General features: G+C 36.2%; 1 protein-coding gene across 2 annotated transcripts in view; it reads right to left on the bottom strand.

Annotated features, from left to right (window-relative positions):
* The window catches only part of LOC123516172 (putative neural-cadherin 2), a 468,611-nt gene that overhangs the window by 64,324 nt on the left and 385,047 nt on the right, over positions 1–19,240 (bottom strand). For both annotated transcript variants that reach the window (XM_045275338.1, XM_045275339.1), the window contains one exon: positions 9,846–9,961. In XM_045275338.1, coding sequence (XP_045131273.1) covers positions 9,846–9,961 — 116 coding nt within the window. The remainder of the gene's footprint in view (positions 1–9,845; positions 9,962–19,240) is intronic.

Raw genomic sequence — 19,240 nt, 5'->3', positions numbered from 1 at the left:
TTTTCTGATATGTTGTAGCCTCAGCAGGAGAAACATATTTTTTTTTATATCCTGGCCTATAGCGCCTGTATGTAACTTGAAGAATATTGGAAGCGCTGTTAAGCTTCCGCCCATTAGTGGCGCAGGCGATTTTATTCATAGTGGTACCCACATTAGGACGCATATCACCACCCAAGCGCATCTTTGGTGTAACCACCTAGATTCCTAGAACCTGGGTTTCATGGTAACTTGTACATAACTTTAAACCACTCGACACATGATAAAGTTTCGAAGTAGTTGGTGGAACTTTAAACCTACGCGCGGACGTCTGCCCGATCTCATGCTCACCACCTTAACCACTACGCCACCGCCTCCCTAAATACAATTATGGTTTGTGAATACTTCACATAGATCTTCACACGGCCTAACTCTGTTGACTCCGTTTTCTTGCGCCTATAACGAGATAACGAAACAAATTTCTTGATTCTCAGAGACAACCGACAATACAAATTTTCAACTTATTGCAAAAAAAAAAAAAAAAAAAAAAAAGATGAGAAAAAGAAAATTCTTATTAAGAACGTTAGATTTTAACTAATTTTCATTTTTCGACTTATGAATCTTAACGCATGTAGTTTTTGTTTAGTAATTTTTGTTTAGCTAATCCGCACACACACACACACACACACACACACACACACACACACACACACACACACACACACACACCGCGTAGTGTAGTGGTTAGCACCCACGGCTCACAACCGAGAGGAACCAGAATCCAATCCCTGGAGCGAAGAGGCAAATGGGAGATCCTCTTAACGTGTAGTCCCTGTTCACCTATCAGCAAGCAGGTACGGAATGTAACTCGAGGCGTTGTGGCCTCGCTTTCCCGATGTGTGTGGTGTGTAATGTTGTCTCAGTCTTATCCGAGGATCGGTCAGTATGAGATCTGAGGTCTTTCCGTATGGGAAAGGCTGGCTGGGTTACCAACAGACGACAGTGGTGAATAACACACACACACACACACACACACACACACACACACACACACACACACACACACACACACACACACACACACACACACACACACACACACACACACACACACACACACACACACACACACACACTCTAGGTGACGTTTAAGCTGTACAAGCAACATATTTTACATTAGCCAAAGACGGACGTTGCATGACCGATACGACCGCATGCGTGGCGAAGCAAGGCTGTAAACACCCCCATGGTTCAAAATGCTGATGAAAACCCTTCCTGCTGCCTCATGATGGTTTGTGGGATTGTATGCAAATGGCACAGGACGTCATTGTTAGTTGTGAGCGTGGGGGTTTCTCGTTTCCCCTCGCGTCATTCATGTTGCCTGGGACGACATGTCTCTAAACAAGTGTCTTTGTTGAGCTGAATATGGATAAATGATAAATAATTAGGAAACCAATTGTCATTCAGCAAGTCTGTAATAGAAATATATGGAAAGGAAAAAGAAATCTTTCTTATGGTTCTCTTTTCGAATTTTTTTCCAGCATTATGAAGCCTGCACGTAGTAATAATGCTTACATCGCAAAATTATTCAATGAAATTACATGAATGGATCTAGTAAATATCAAGAGGGAGTTTTCGTTATAAGTGTTGTCAGATACTGACATGATGAACGATGGATATGAGGATCACAACGTTCCCACTCAGTACAAGACAAGCATTAATCTTTATTAATTCATACTTTAAAAATTAAAAACTGTTCACTTCCAATTCTCACATTAATTTATTAAGCATCGCAGTTTAACATACTACTATATTTTCAATCACATTAATATAAGTAATTCTAGCTGTAAATGTGGACGAGGCTGTCAAACTACGGGTCACTACTACTGGAGGTCCCTCAACTACCTACACGAAAACGTGGCTAAGATCGCTGTTTGTGTCTGCAGCTCACAACTGGGAGTCTGCCCAAGTATTTTCTAAGCTCCTCCTTTTGGACAAATGTTTTCGACACGTTCTTCTCACCAAAGGTCGATGATTGTCGTCGCACAAACAGCAAGAAGAGTGTCAACACCTCCATCAGGTCCCCAGCTGTGCTTGACGGGAGCATCTCACGAATAGCTGCTCAAGATGCCCTCACTCGCCGCCTCTTCTACACGTGTGAGTGAATAACCATTAAGGCAAGAGATGGGCTTTAGTACATCGAAATTGCTCTTCACACTGATAAACACACATACACACACACACACACACACACACACACACACACACACACACACACACACACACACACACACACACACACAGATCGAGTGGTCAACAAAAGGGGAGAAAAGTTTCATCGTATATTGTTGAAGGGAATAACATCTCCAGAGGTTCAGGATCTAAGGAAATATTGCGGAAGGAGAGAGTTGGTCATTATATATATATATATATATATATATATATATATATATATATATATATATATATATATATATATATATATATATATATATATATATATATATATATATATATATATATATATATATATATATATATATATATATATATATATATATATATATATATATATATATATATATATATATATATATATATATATATATATATATATATATATATATATATATATATATATATATATATATATATATATATATATATATATATATATATATATATATATATATATATATATATATATATATATATATATATATATATATATATATATATATATATATATATATATATATATATATATATATATATATATATATATATATATATATATATATATATATATATATATATATATATATATATATATATATATATATATATATATATATATATATATATATATATATATATATATATATATATATATATATATATATATATATATATATATATATATATATATATATATATATATATATATATATATATATATATATATATATATATATATATATATATATATATATATATATATATATATATATATATATATATATATATATATATATATATTCTTATCAGAAACACCAAAATATCTTAAATGATACTAGTGGTCATTCATCCATATGGGTTCCTTTTGTCACAGAAGATAATGCACTAGTATCGAAGGAAATAGCAAAAGATGGGAATAAAACATAGTACATGACTGGTGTCCTTTAAAGAAACATCATTCTGGTGAGTATGATGAAAGCACACATATTACCGCATGAAAAACAAATAGATTAATAAACTTCATAAGAAAAATAAATAGAATGGATGACATGAAAAATAATGGAAGGGGTGAGAGATACACAATGAGAGTAAGATAAATGAAAAGGAAGCATGTAAGAGAGGTTTGAATGAGACGAGGGATGGGAAGTATTGGAGATCCGTGAACGATGGCAAGTCGAGAGATGGATGAGTGTTGCAAGCAGCTGAAAGGAAAGAGCGAAGAAAACACGTGACAAGAAGAAAAGGTGAGGCAGCTTGTGGATCTCTTTACTTTTTAATTTATCCTTCACTTCTTATGAAAGAGATGCGAAATTGAGAAATATGTCAAGGAAACAAACAACGGGAGAAGTAAAACACGTACATTCTAAATGTGTGTGTGTGTGTGTGTGTTATTATATTTTTCATTTCAGTGCTTATATCACACTTTATTTATTAATTCTGGAGAAGTAAAAATGGCTGAGGACCAAACATATTTAAAAATGGAACTGTAAAAGCTTTGCAGGAAGGAAGAGGAAATTTACGGTGACTCTTGGAGTCCATGGAAAATGCGGTGCTAAAAGAAAATAACGAAACAGTAAAAGAATTTTGAGTGGTGGTGGAAAGGCAAGGAAAAAATATGAGAAAATAAAATAATAAGAGAAAAGAGCCCAGAGAGAGAGAGAGAGAGAGAGAGAGAGAGAGAGAGAGAGAGAGAGAGAGAGAGAGAGAGAGAGAGAGAGAGAATATAACCAGACTAGAAGGGAATTTTTCTTGAGAGAGAGAGAGAGAGAGAGAGAGAGAGAGAGAGAGAGAGAGAGAGAGAGAGAGAGAGAGAGAGAGAGAGAGAACGCGTCGTACCAGATGCAAGGTGAACTGAGTAGGTGTAGTGAAGAGGAGCGGGATGGGGTTCGAAGCAATAATTGTTCACATGTATACAGGGAAAATGGTTATAGGAGTGCATATGAGAACTACAGGGAACATTAGCTTGCCCTCCGTGCCCGGCAAACTGCAAATTAATATGCTTGTGTATAGAAAACTTGTTCTAAAAGAGAAAAAGAGGAAGGCGTAGATAACATAAATGAAATGAAAATCACGAGTAGAAATAGCCCCAAAAAGAGGAAAAAACTAGGTGTTGATAGCTGTGTCATGGGCTTGTGTGAAATCTATACGCTCGTTTCAGAGAATGCACCTCGCGACATTTTTTTCCTGATTTTTTTTTCGTTTGGCATGCATATAGTTGTGTTGTGGTTTACTGCTGCTGTTTGCGATCTATTATATCGAAACATTTGGCATTATGACGTTAAAAAATGACAAAATCGTTCACGATGCTATTAAGAATAATTGAACTTATGATGAGTTGAGGTGCATTATGACGAGTTTCCATGTGGTGAATTTGAGCCAGCTTATTTGAAAGGACATGAATGTGTAAATGAATGAAATGGTGTTGCCAATCCACTGGAAAAGAATTGGCATTTCTGAAATTACTTCACGGAAGAAAAAAAAAAAAAAAATGTCGCTAAAGTTTTTTTTTTTCGGTGGATATTACTGAAAATACAATCTCTAAGCGATCATAATTGAATAGAGATCAGACAAAGCAAAAATCACAATGCAAGCATCATGAAAGACGTATTTTTGATTAAAGGCACCGGGCATGATTTTAACCTGACACGAATAAATCTCACGCTTTTCCTCTTGATAACAATGCACTCAAAATCAACAATGAGCGTGTGTGTTGGACACAGACACGCGTGTTGAGCACAATCTATTAATTCATTTTCCCTTTACGGTGGTGTGGATACTTCAATTGACTATGACATTTTGTATTATTTTCTGTTGACCAGCACTGAGAAACAGGTATCAGGGCAAATTAATAAATAATATAAAATTCAGAGATATAAACTACATTTGCCTGTACTTAGTAAATAAAACATAATTCAGACATATTTACTGGTGGAATATTTGTATTCTCTTCTTTTCCTCCCTTGAATTTAACTCATGCTAAAAGAAAGACGTTTTCTCTTTCTAACCGCACGTATATATATATATTCCTCTTTACCTCTTTTCTGTAATAATCTCTAGAACGGAACTACAAAATTATCAATTATTCAGGCATCACTGGAGACTGGCAGCGACAATTTCAATAACAAAACAGACAATTCGCAGTCCTGAGGCTCCTGTCAGACAGCTAGGCTTGTAAACAACGGAGAATGGGAGGGTGTGTTGTGGATTCGCTTTACATAGGACACTTAGAGACCTCACAAAATTTCATGCAGCGAGTCCATGCCAGACACCAACAATGAACCAAATTGTTTTACGAGGGCCTGTACGTGGCGGGGCCTTGTGGAAGTGACACCAACACCCAGGCCTAGTCAGTGCAGGGAACGAATGAGACAATACTTCACGTGTAAGGAGACCTACGGCGTTATAGAGAAGCTGCGCACTACATACTGTCGCTGTCACCTTTCTTTCTCTTGTTGGTGTGAGTGATGGTTGCAGCAGCGCCACCAACGGTTGTACCTACTACTACTACTACTACTACTACTACTACTACTACTACTACTACCACTACCACTAACACTACTACTACTACTACTACTACTACTACTACTACTACTACTACTACTACTGCTGCTGTTGCTGCTGTTGCTGCTTCTACTGCTACTGCTGCTACTGTTGCTGTTGGTGATTCTACTGTTGCTGCTGCTATTGCTGCTGCTGCTTCTGCTAGCGTTACTACTGGAGTTGATGTTCCTACTCCTGCTCCTGCTCCTGTTCCAGCTTCCTGCTTCTGCTATTACTACTCTTGTTCCTGTTTCTTTTCCCGCGCCTGCTGCTGCTGCTGCCGCTAATGATGATGATGATGATGATGATGATGATAAGGCTACTGGTATTACAACTGTTATTATTGATACTGCTACCGCTACTTCTGCTCCAGCTCGTCCTGCTTCTGCTGCTGCTCTTGTTGCTGCAGCTGCACGTACTTCTACTACTGTTCTTCCTCCTACAATTTCTACTATTACTACTACTTTGCTACTACTACTATTACTACTACTACTACTACTACTACTACTACTACTACTACTACTACTACGATCACATCTACTATTGCTGTTTTGTGTTACTGCTGTTGACCATGCTTCTTCCTTAATTGCTGCTACTGCTGTTCCTCTTTCTCCTCCTCCTCCTCCTCCTCCTCCTCCTCCTCCTCCTCCTCCTCCTCCTCCTCCTCCTCCTCCTCCTCCTCCTCCTACTAATTCTGCCACTAATAACAAATAGCGGCATCTCACTTTTGATATCATTCATTCGACTAAATCTACAAAAAGTAAATATAATTATTTACTAAAAGCAAATGTATTCTAATAGCATAATATGCCAAATGATGCACGAGGCAACAAAAACAATTAATCAAGCTTGTTAATTTAGGAAGCATAATGCTGTTTATATAAAGCATCCTTGGTTAATTGGTCAAATATCACTTAATACAAATTTAAAAAAAAAAAAAGCTTAAAAGAAGAAACTAAAGCAGGCATAATTACATAATGAAAGTGCAAACGAACAAAAAATTATGTTCTCATATTTCTACATTTTTTGGCTCGGTACATTTTTTTTTTCATATAAAAGAGAACAATGCCAGAATAATTGAGCGAAAAAAAAAACACTCTAAATTATACCTACACTCATGATAAAAGTGTAATTTTCGTTTTGTTGACGAAAATTCACTATTCATTCTCTCTGTGAAACAAAGTTTAGCAAATGTATATGGTTGAGTTTATATCAACAAATAAAATGAATTATTTACATACAGAAATATCAAAATGCTCTCAACAAATTCAATTAAATATCTGAGATCACGTATAAAAAAAAATGCAAGGCGAACGAGAAATTTAATAAATTCCTCTAAGAATCTTTAGACTTACTGTTTTTCTCTTTATTAAATAACATTCTGGTATATGGCAGCGTTCCCCGGTGTTACGAATTTTTATCTTTTAAATTTCATAAAAAATCATGGACCATATGACTGCTGCTGTATCGTTTAACACAATGAATTAATCCCCGCCTGTTTTGTTTCCGGCCGGATATTTTCAATTTCATAAGTTCCGGCTTCTTACGGAACTGAAAGTTTTGTTTCCGTCGCACCGTAACTATCGAGGCTTTATTGCCAACTCGCCAGCGATGCTTAACACAGATAGTAACTGCGGGAAAGGGTATCGCAGATTTTCGTTTCTTTTGTGTGTGCGTGAATCTCAGGGGTGCTGGTGGTGGTTGTGTGTGTGTGTGTGTGTGTGTGTGAACACCAGACATGTGAATACTTCTTTACAGTTACTCCTTTCCTTAAACAATAGAAAAAGAACAACATTCGAATATCGAAAAATAAACAGAGACATGGAAAGTAAATAATGATATATTACAGTCAGAAATATTTCAACGATGGGAAGGAACATTATTCTGATACCTTTCCACCAAAACCCAAAATGTTTCTGCTGCTCGTATCTTCAGTGTTTTTTCCTTTATTACTGTAAGACACAGGACCTCGAGCCAAATCCTAAACCAGTGGTAAAAATAGAACTAGAATATAATGGAAGGAAACGGAAAGAAAAGCTGGGCCCTGCCGTGATGCGAGATGAATAGCAAGACGCATGCATTTCTGAATAAGGTGTCTTGCACTGACGACGTCCCAGTCTTGAGCTGAGAAAATCATAAAATACAGTGATGCGTTTTTTGTTGAAGGAGTATCAAGAGAATGTTAATGAAGATGTGCCTTGGTGTTGATGTTTTTTGCAGGAACCAATACCGGGACGACAACGATGATGATGATGGTAGTAGTGGCACAGTAGTAATGTTTATGGAAATGGTGATTATGGTAGTGAGAATATTTATGTTAATGGTGACACTATAAAACAAAAATCTGCATTGTATGTGTGCATATTTATGGTATGGAAGAAAAGAAAGGCATGGAAAGCTCGAATAGATTATGAAAGACAATTATTTTGTCTATAATGGAAAGACAAGACAAAGGAAAGGTGCGTTTGACAATGAGAGAAGAAAGAACCAAGTAAAACGAGTGGAAAGAGAAATTTGGAAATATTTCTGAGGTATTCAGGCAATTATTGATTCTACGTATATGTTTGTCCATTTGCCTACCTATCTATATCTATCTATCTATCTATCTATTTATCTCTCTATTGATTTAATTACCCACTACTCACACATTAATCTATCATTTTACTTATCTATCTGTCTATCAGTCTACCTGTCTATCTTTCAATGAACCTAATTATCAAGACAGATGTGGAGAGGAAAAGCTGTCATGTACGAGCACCCGGTTCACTGATGTAGCGGCAAATGTGTCTCATGGTACAAAATCAAATAATGCTGAGGTCACCATCATATTTTACAAGCATATATATTTACATATGAGCTTTTAATAGCCAGGGATGAAGTCAAATACAAATAGACAAAATATGAATATAGATAAAAATTTTCCAGCCAAATAGAATTACAAATACAAATATGATAACTTTTAAATCAGCAAATTACAAATATGGTTACTTTTAAATCAGGAAATGCGCATATAGTATATATATATATATATATATATATATATATATATATATATATATATATATATATATATATATATATATATATATATATATATATATATATATATATATATATATATATATATATATATATATATATATATATATATATATATATATATATATATATATATATATATATATATATATATATATATATATATATGAGGATACATACATTAATGATAGAAATAAAATTTGCACCATCTTTGCAAATATTGTACCAGTTTCTGTCATGGCAATCATATATCAAGATTGAAAAATATTTATAAAAAAATCTCTTTAGGTGAGACACCGGTATTAAGAAATGAACAAACTCAAATTCTTAATACTTTGGGTATTCTCTATGAATGCATTACATCCTACTAAGGAAAGATAAAACAGAACTTTTATTCCTTAATTTGTGCATTTCATTATAATTTGAAAAGAAAATCAAAATGTGTTTGATTACTTTAGCGATATCTGGTGTTGTGTGTGTGTGTGTGTGTGTGTGTGTGTGTGTGTGTGTGTGTGTGTGTGTGTGTGTGTGTGTGTGTGTGTGTGTGTGTGTGTGTGTGTGTGTGTGTGTGTATGCGCGAGCGCGCCATTTTGGACTCCCCCTGAAGGTATGAAATGTAAGAGAGTAAACGCGAAACAAAAAATCCGTGAGTGGAGTCACACAGAGGACAAGACTGAACGGACTGTATTTGAAGCAAATATGACAAATACAAGTTACAAACGGAAACAAAATGCAAAAAAAGATACTTTTAGAATTTTTTAATACAAGGAAACACAAATAAAAATAGTTACGTACTTGTGTATAAAAAAAGTAAATGAAAATATATGTTTGACCTCATCCGTCCTAATGGAAATGTGAAGATTCATACGTATGAGATAGGTCAATCTCTTTTCTATTTAGCTTACTGTCTACCTACTCATCAATTTATCTATAAATATCAACCGAATGAAGCACTAACATTATTTATCATTCAATTAAGTTGTCTATGCGGAGCTGCTGTACACTGGAAACAACAATGCATGCAAGTGAAATAAGTAAATAATTTTCCTTACTTTGGGTTGGCGCTCGTAGTCAAGTTGCGCTGCGAGGGAGATGAGGCCGGAACGCTGGTCGATGGTGAACAAACCGTCCCTGTTGCCTCCCGTAATGCTGAAGCGAATCGCCACATCTGCCGCGAACAGACAAGAGATCACTTGACGTTTGTGTAATATCAGAAGTAAAGCTTATTAATTTAGTGGAAATATAATAATCTTTAATTTCCAGCAAGTAAATCTGATAATAACATACTGCGTTGGGTCGGCCCTAAGAACTCTTATATTTCCGGGATGCGAATCATTTATCTGAAAACTTTTACCGACTTTTCAAAGGTGTGTGTGTGTGTGTGTGTGTGTGTGTGTGTGTGTGTGTGTGTGTGTGTGTGTGTGTGTGTGTGTGTGTGTGTGTGTGTGTGTGTGTGCAGGATAACTACATTACATGCCGCACCTGTCAATGGAGAGGCTGAGGTGTTTTGCATTACAATCTAGTTACAGCTTTACAACACAGATGAAGCCAAGAACTCTCCGCTCTCCAGGTATTCATGTTTTCCAAGTGCCTGTGGAATTCCGCGCTTGAGGTGTAAATTTGCATTCTGAAGGAGATAAAAATTCTGAGATAACAGCTTCCAGCGATCAGCGACTTCCGTTGTGAGTAAATTAAGCTCCAGAAGGATAGCCGACGTTGCCGAACGAAGCCAATTCTGAGGGCACCATGGAGCCTCGTTAAGGGCCGCGAGTATCTGGTTACCAGTTTTGTCTGATAAAGTATAAAGGCGTCCTTTGTGGAATGAGTGCACAGTCTCAACACAAGCTTCGCACAGACTTTGGCAGCTTAGGTTCAAAGCAATGGTTAGGAGGATGCAGACATTCCTCTAAATTATTGTGACATGTTTTTACAAGTTAGACAAGCATCTCAGTGTATCTCGATTAGTATACTTGATATCTATTATGCACACTTGCTTCGGGTATATAATTAATAAATAAATTTTGCAAAATGCAATATTGGAGCCATAAATAATGATATAACAATACAATAACTAAACACACTCACACACACACGTACACACACACGTTCTACTCGTATTTCCTGTCATTACCCAAAACTCACGAGTACCATCTTATAAGCTAATGCATTTAGCTGCATATATCAAAGGTGACGGTCTTAAAATCTAATCGATCTAAAAGGCCAGAAGAAATGAATTTTGTACAATTCGTATTAGCAAGTCTCTTTCTTACCGGGAAAGATCCTCACTGGATATGGTGATTCCCCGTGAGACACAAAAGAGAAAGCGATGCTTGACTCTTCTTTCGACTCGAGGCAATGTTTAGCACACTTTTTTCCTACAATTCTTTCGGGACCTTTGCCTATTTGCTCCTATATAAAAGAGAGAGAGAGAGAGAGAGAGAGAGAGAGAGAGAGAGAGAGAGAGAGAGAGAGAGAGAGAGAGAGAGAGAGAGAGAGAGAGAGAGAGCTGAAGATTCCGATCGGATGGAGGAGCTGATGGCAATGGTAATTGTGAAAACAATGACACGTTTATGCAGATGATGAAGACGAAGGTGCCACAAGTATTAGGTATTACTAAACCAGCACGACAACCACCACCACTACTATTATTGCCTACTACTTCTTCTATATACGAATGACTATGCACAACTACTTCTCTTACTACCTATACTACTACTACTACTACTACTACTACTACTACTACTACTATAACAACTACTAATTATGGCAAGAATGACATAAACCATGCGTGTAATTAACTGTCTTGTACAGAGAATGGCGGACTTGAAAGTTGTGTTGTGCCAATTAGTTCCTTGTTAATGGATAGTAGAATTATTGCCGCTGTTATCGCTGCGGAAAGACCACTCAGGCTGAAGAGGGAGAGGAATACAATGCCTGCTAAATAATTCCATAGACTCGCCCCCGAAATTGATGTTATTGGCGAATTTACTGTTACGCCTGCACTCATCTATTACTGGCAACGCCAATACCATTCACGGCAAACCGTTAAACAAAGCAACACTAATTTCGTATTAATGAATCCATAACTATATTGTTTTTTGGGAAGGGAAATTTTCGAAAATAAAAAAACATCCATCGAATCATTGTTTAGCGTATATGCATAGATTGGTGTGTGTGTGTGTGTGTGTGTGTGTGTGTGTGTGTGTGTGTGTGTGTGTGTGTGTGTGTGTGTGTATGTGGAGATAGATAGATAGATAGATAGAGAGGTAGATAGACAGATAGATAGATAGGTAGATAGATAGATAGATAGATAGATAGATAGATAGATAGATAGAGAGAGAGAGAGAGAGAGAGAGAGAGAGAGAGAGAGAGAGAGAGAGAGAGAGAGAGAGAGAGAGAAGGGATATTTATAGTGTGTGGCTGTGACATATCGTGTGCTCAGGGCTGTCAGGAGTCCCATCAACACTGTGCCGCGCATAAATCCTCCTCCCCAGGAAAGGCTCCAACACACCAGTCACTGGACACTGTTATTTTCAGCATGGTAATATATATATATATATATATATATATATATATATATATATATATATATATATATATATATATATATATATATATATATATATATATATATATATATATACGTAGTTCATAATTGCAGAGAGAGAGAGAGAGAGAGAGAGAGAGAGAGAGAGAGAGAGAGAGAGAGAGAGAGAGAGAGAGAGAGAGAGAGAGAGAGAGAGAGAGAGAGAATGAATATCTAAAAAGAATGTAATAAAATGTAAATGTGATGAAAAGAAATGAAATTTATTTGTTTAATGGTATTACCTTGAGATTTACAGTTGTAATTAGTAATTGATTCTTTTCAAATTAATTAAAAATATTCGTTGTAAGTGTCACTCTCATTGCAATCACTGACGAGGTTGGCAGGTATCTAATGGAGTTGGAAGTGCATGCCCTTAGCGACTCCCAGCACCGCCACTGGGAGGCAGGTAACGCTGCAGGTGCATTGCTTGTATACGCCTAATCTCTTGCCCACTCTACTTTCCCTTAATATTTAAGGTAAGAAGAAAATCAATAAGATTTTTCTTTTTAAAGTTCGCATATTTTCGCTTTTTGCTAACAAAAGTTACGGCGAATCATTTTTAATTTTGTATAATCAATAAAAACTACAGTTTTCCTTAAGGACTTTTCTTTCACAAGTTACTTAAACTTGTTCCGACCTAATAGTCTTTTGACGTACCCTCTTGGGTGCAAACTTACCCATTCAGCTCTTCCTGTGATACTAGCGACACATTTTTCCTCTTCAAGAGAGATGACAGCAATGCATATTGGTTTCCCTTGTATTATTTTTCATCGTCAATTTATGTCGATTTTATGATCAGACACAATTTTTGATAAAGCTATTCCATATTTGGTGTCCAGTTTAGTTTCATGTGTCGCAGTTAAATTTGAAACGTGTCAGTTATTTAAATATGAACCTGTTTCCATTTGAACTGTTCTTTGTTGATAAATATTCTCTGCAAATTCCAGTGCGTGGGATTCAGGCTGAACTGACTGCGTGATTCAGCGGTTGATACGCGACTTATACTGTGGGGAAGAGGCACGTGCACGCGCACGCACACACACACACACACACACACACACACACACACACACACACACACACTCTCTCTCTCTCTCTCTCTCTCTCTCTCTCTCTCTCTCTCTCTCTCTCTCTCTCTCTCTCTCTCTCTCTCTCTCTCTCTCTCTCTCTCTCTCTCTCTCTCTCTCTCTCTCTCTCTCTCTCTCTCTCTCTCTCTCTCTCTGGAGCTTTAACACAAAACACATATCAAGACTTGTTTAGGAGAATCTGAGTGAATGTGGACGAATGATGAGACTATGATTGACAATGAGATTAACCAACACTGTAGATAATTATCTTCCACTTCACTCTCCTTTGTCAGTTAATCATCCAATGCACACCTAGGAACTTTCAGAAGGGAAATGGTAATCGTTCGTCTCGAGTTACTTGTATGAAATCGATGCCTACACTTAGCGGTCCCTACAAGAAAGTGTGGGAAAACATAAAAAGATAATGGACAATATAAGATAACAGAATATGTGAGAAAATAAGGAAGAACACAAAACAATGTGAAATAGAGTTTGATTCCACTGCACGATGTGTCATTTCATAACATCTAACCTTCCAATACAGAACTACCATATGGTCCTATCAACACTGCACATATAATAGAAAGTGCACACTCATTAGTATTTCAAATATTTGAATAAGAAAAAAATCTTTTTATTTATCTTCACTTTTATTCTCTACGTATTTTTGCACAAACATTCTTCCTTTGCGTTATATACATCCTCACCCTCACCAGTCTATAACAAAAAAAAACAAAAAAAGAAAAGAAAAAACAAAAAAACAAAAAAGGAGAAAAAAGAGCCTGGGGAAGGGAGTAGCTACACGTGTACGGATTGTTTTGTACATGACTTGTCTATGTTGTTTTCCTGTATTCGTAGTTGATAACAATGACAGCTGCTGGACAAAAAGCTTGTGTTTTATTTCTGCGTTAATTATTGCATTGTTAAATTTCCCTTACTTATGAATTCTCTTTAGAAAAAGCCAGGATTTGAAGCCAACGTGGCAAGGTACTACAACAACAATCCGTCTGCTGTTTATATTAAAAAACAGTAATAATGATTTGGTGTGCACATGTTCACAGACATTTCTGTGATATTTTCTGAAAACACTGACCATTGACAGGGAAGCCAGTGTTACCTAAGACGTGCAGTCCTGTACGCATCGCCAATGTTTAGTTCAGCGCATGCTGTTTGCTCAAAGTTACATTTTTAATTTTGTAAAAGCTGACAAACCGTCTCGTTGAACATATTCATTCAATATTCATGACTAATACAATGCCAAAAGCACACACGTAGACACTTGGTTCTTAAAGATGATGTTTTGTTAACTTTTTTACTTGATTTCGCGAGATCTTGATCCACTTTTCCGCATTCGTAACAAAAAATAGCATGCCAATGCCTTTTCTTATGACATCAAAGAGCACCGGAGTTATCAAATCAAGGCTCTTTTATGACACATGACTGCAATACTGGAACTTACGGGCTTTGCGATATTTAATCCTCAGTAACTGTTATCACAGCAGTATATCACGGAATTAAACCAGACCGGAATATACGACTCACATCCTTCACGTTACGCCGGTAGGCTCACACCACAACACACACGGCAGGTAGGGCACTTCCCTGGCTTACAATCGTTGCTGCTCGATCCTGCCTCGTCACACGGCCAGGTGGCGAGAAACGGCGAAGCTTCCATCTGATGACATACAAGGGACGCTATATATCCGTCAATAATTGCTAGTTCGCTCTGCATGAACTCTCTAGCTTGTTTTTTTTATTGTTTTATTTCTTTAACCAAGTCCAATACTTCATCAATCTTTACATCACTCAAGAGAATAAAAATATCCAATGCATTTTTAAAACCTCACAAAAGGAGAAAAAAGAAAGAAAAGAAATAAAAGGAGAAGAACTTATCACAACGCATACCCTCAAGAAAAACAAGAGAAAAGAAGTTGAAAAGGAGCGTCGTCAAGTGGCTTTATTGAGATTGCTTCACTGATTCTTGGAGAGGAGATTGTCCGACACTCAAAGAAGTAAATGTGGCTTTAGCGAATTGGGTGAGGTGAGGAGAACGATGAGGATGAAGGGGAGAGAAAAAAAAAAAAGGTGGAATCAAATTTAAGGGCCTACGTTTGCTTCAAAGGACAGAGAATAAAGGTACACAGGTATGAACACCAAAACAAACGGGTGACTACAAGAGAAGGGTCATGCAATGGAAAGTGTGCAGTAGTCGTCAATTCCTCTTGAAATCCAGAGCGTGTCGAGAGGGAGGAAGAGATAGGTGAGCGGGAGGGAAGGGCAGGAAGTCCAGTTCACGAGAGAAATGGAGGGTTGGGAGGAGGAGGAGGAGGAGGAGGAGGAGGAGGAGGAGGAGGAGGAGGAGGAGGAGGAGGAGAAGGAGAAGGAGGAGGAGGAGGAGGAGGAGGAGGAGGAGGAGGAGGAGGAGGAGGAGGAGGAGGAGGAGGAGGAGGAGGAGAAGGGCGAGAAAAGAATGAAGGACGGAAGAGGATGAAAAGAGGAGAATAAGAGAGGAAGGAAGAGGGGATGGTGGACAAGAGTGAACGATGGAAGAAGAAGATGGATGGAGCGGGGAAAGCAGAAGAAAGGGAAGGGGAGGAGAAAACGTAGAGGAGAGCCAAGAGGAGTAGTGTATAAGAGAAATAAAGAAGTAAATATGTAATGAAAAAAAATGCACTCTGTTAGACATAAAAATTACAGCTAAAGGACAGATTGAGCAAAATTGCAGGGAATCGAGTGCTTGGAAAAAGGGGAGCCAAGTCAGCTGGACGACACAAAGGTAGCATGAAGTGGCTCCTTTTTGGGAAAAGATTTACTCAGCCATTTGGCAGCAAAGCTGAAGCTGTGAACTTGAAGAAGAATCATAACTAGTCTTAGAATAACTATGTAGTTAAATATGAGGAAATGGCAAAAACTGGATGTACATGACATGCATTTAAATGCATTTATATATCAGGTAATTAATATTTATTGTCGTAATAATTACCAAGATTTAAATTTCAACATAAGCGTAGCCCTATTACTTTTTTTTCCCAGTAACGTTTCATCAGTTTACTTCAAAATAAAGATGTACCTTAAAGTAATTTTCTTCATAAAGGATTGAATAAAAAAAAAAAACTCAAAAGCAGTAACAGTATATCCATGACGCACAAAACTGCAGCATTCACTGACCACCAAGACAAGGCTTACTGTCAACAAGCATCCGCGTGATGCAGACATTATTTATTACCCTTGTAACCATTATGAAATTCATGAGCAAACAAATATTCTAATAACTACAATAAGTATAATAATCATTAATAGTCTCCAAAAAATTCATGAAAATGAAAAAAAAAAGAAAACTGCTAATATGGACATGGGCTATGTAGAAATAATGTTGAAATTTGCATTTGCATATGCAACTATGGCAATGCATAGTTACCCTCAGCTCAGCTAACTCAGGATCACTCTTGAATGTATGTATATATATATATATATATATATATATATATATATATATATATATATATATATATATATATATATATATATATATATATATATATATATATATATATATATATATATATATATATATATATATATATATATATATATATATATATATATATATATATATATATATATATATATATATATATATATATATATATATATATATATATATATATATATATATATATATATATATATATATATATATATATATATATATATATATATATATATATATATATATATATATATATATATATATATATATATATATATATATATATTATGTTCCATATTATTGTTGATCAGTATACTCCGCTTATGTCAACGCGCATTCAAGAAAAACAAGTGATAGAAAGGACTGACCAGCTTATTGGAAAATCCTCTCCACGTTCAGTAAGTATATTGTGATTAATTTGAACCAGACACTTAGACCTCCTTGTTGAAAGTGCAACGAAACTGGTCACACACAGACACTCACTCACACACACACACACTCTCTCTCTCTCTCTCTCTCTCTCTCTCTCTCTCTCTCTCTCTCTCTCTCTCTCTCGTTTCGCAATAATTTATCATCGTTTGCATGAAACAGCTTTCTATGTTTTCATTAAGCATTAGATTAACTCTGTGTTTGTGTATTTATTCATATTTGCGTTTGAATTTACTCCACCTATTGTCTTTTGTGTGTTAACTGTATGTTTTAGTGTGCATTTGTGTCTGTTCATTACTTCTATTCAGAAAAAACGTTAGGATTTGTTAGTCTTGTTTGGAAGTGAAAATAAAACACGAACAAAATCACACGCATTGTTTCGAGAAGATGCGCGCACACATAGGTGTGTGTGTGTGTGTGTGTGTGTGTGTGTGTGTGTGTAAAGTAGTAGTAATGATAGTAGTAGTAGTAGTAGTAGTAGTAGTAGTAGTAGTAGTAGTAGTAGTAGTAGTAGTAGTAGTAGTAGTAGTAGTAGTAGTAGTAGTAGTAGTAGTAGTAGTAGTAGTAGTAGTAGTAGTAGTAGTAGTAGTAGTAGTAGTAGTAGTAGTAGTTGCAGTAGTGGTAGTAGTACCAGTAATAGTAGTATGTCATTTATAGAGGCGGGACACTAGCCAAGGTCAACAAAATTGCAATAAAAAAAAGTCCCACTGAGATGACAGTTTGCGAAACGAATCAGAAGAGGTAATTAAAAATGACAGGATATGGATCTTGAAATCTCCCTCTTGAAAAGCTAGTCATAGAGAGGTGGAAATACAAAAGCAAGCATGGAGTTAGAAATTTTACGAGAGGAAGGAATGAATGATTGAGAATACTGGTTAACTCTTCCATAAGAAAAATGGACAAAATATGGGTGAGAGAAAGAAGAAAGTCTTCTGTAGCAAGGACGCGGAAGGAGGGGAGGCATACAATTAGTACGATCAGATGAGTAGTTAGCATGAAAATAGAGGTACATGAGAGCAAGAAGTAAAACATTGCAGCGATGATAAAGAGGCTGAAGACAAATACTCGTAGATAGAGGAGAAAGATTAAAAAAGCTCCAGGAAAGGATGTTTTCTATACGATTTTAGTACTTATGAGTTTTCAATGTAAACGATTGTCTTAAAATTGTCTTCATCATTTTGCTTATACTGTTTGGCTTTAGTCACAGAAATATTGACGAGGTGAGTAATTGAATCAATTCCTTGAATTTTCCTGGACTGTGTTTGAACATAATATACGATTGGACAAAAAAAAAAAAAGAAGAGAAAACAGAGATTTATATGGAAATTCCGCACTGTAGTGGCGTCACAATCACACCACAAAACACATTAACCGACGCTTATTGCGGAGATCATTTGTACTCAAAGAGAAAGAACAGACAAGCGTTGATCCTTCCAGCTTACACTGTGGCTCTGACAACTATACATACACGTTTACTTGTCCATAATACAGTATTGCTTTTAACTTGAAATAGAAAACAGTGTAACAGAAGGATTTATTTTAATACAGATGACATTCGGTATGAAAAAAAGAAATCTAGTAATATTATCATAAGTGAATTGGTGAATGAAACTTATAAGCTAAGATTGGTATCGAAACCGTTTTCAAATGTTAAGAGAACCTTTCATTAGGAGGGGAAAAATCTATCATCCTTATCATTAGCAGGTTGTTGAATGGGATTGATTACTTTCAATTACTCTTGGAGGAAACTGTTCTGTGGACATAATCAAGCAATGTTAATCAGCTACATAAGCAGGAACAAACTTGAATACAAGTGACTAATCGAATCATTTCATCACTTCTGGTCACTAAGTTGATCGTTAAACTCTACGTTTG

This window comes from Portunus trituberculatus, chromosome 40, assembly GCF_017591435.1.
Source record: "Portunus trituberculatus isolate SZX2019 chromosome 40, ASM1759143v1, whole genome shotgun sequence".
Taxonomy (NCBI): domain Eukaryota; kingdom Metazoa; phylum Arthropoda; class Malacostraca; order Decapoda; family Portunidae; genus Portunus; species Portunus trituberculatus.
This window is presented reverse-complemented; position numbering and strand designations above follow the sequence as displayed.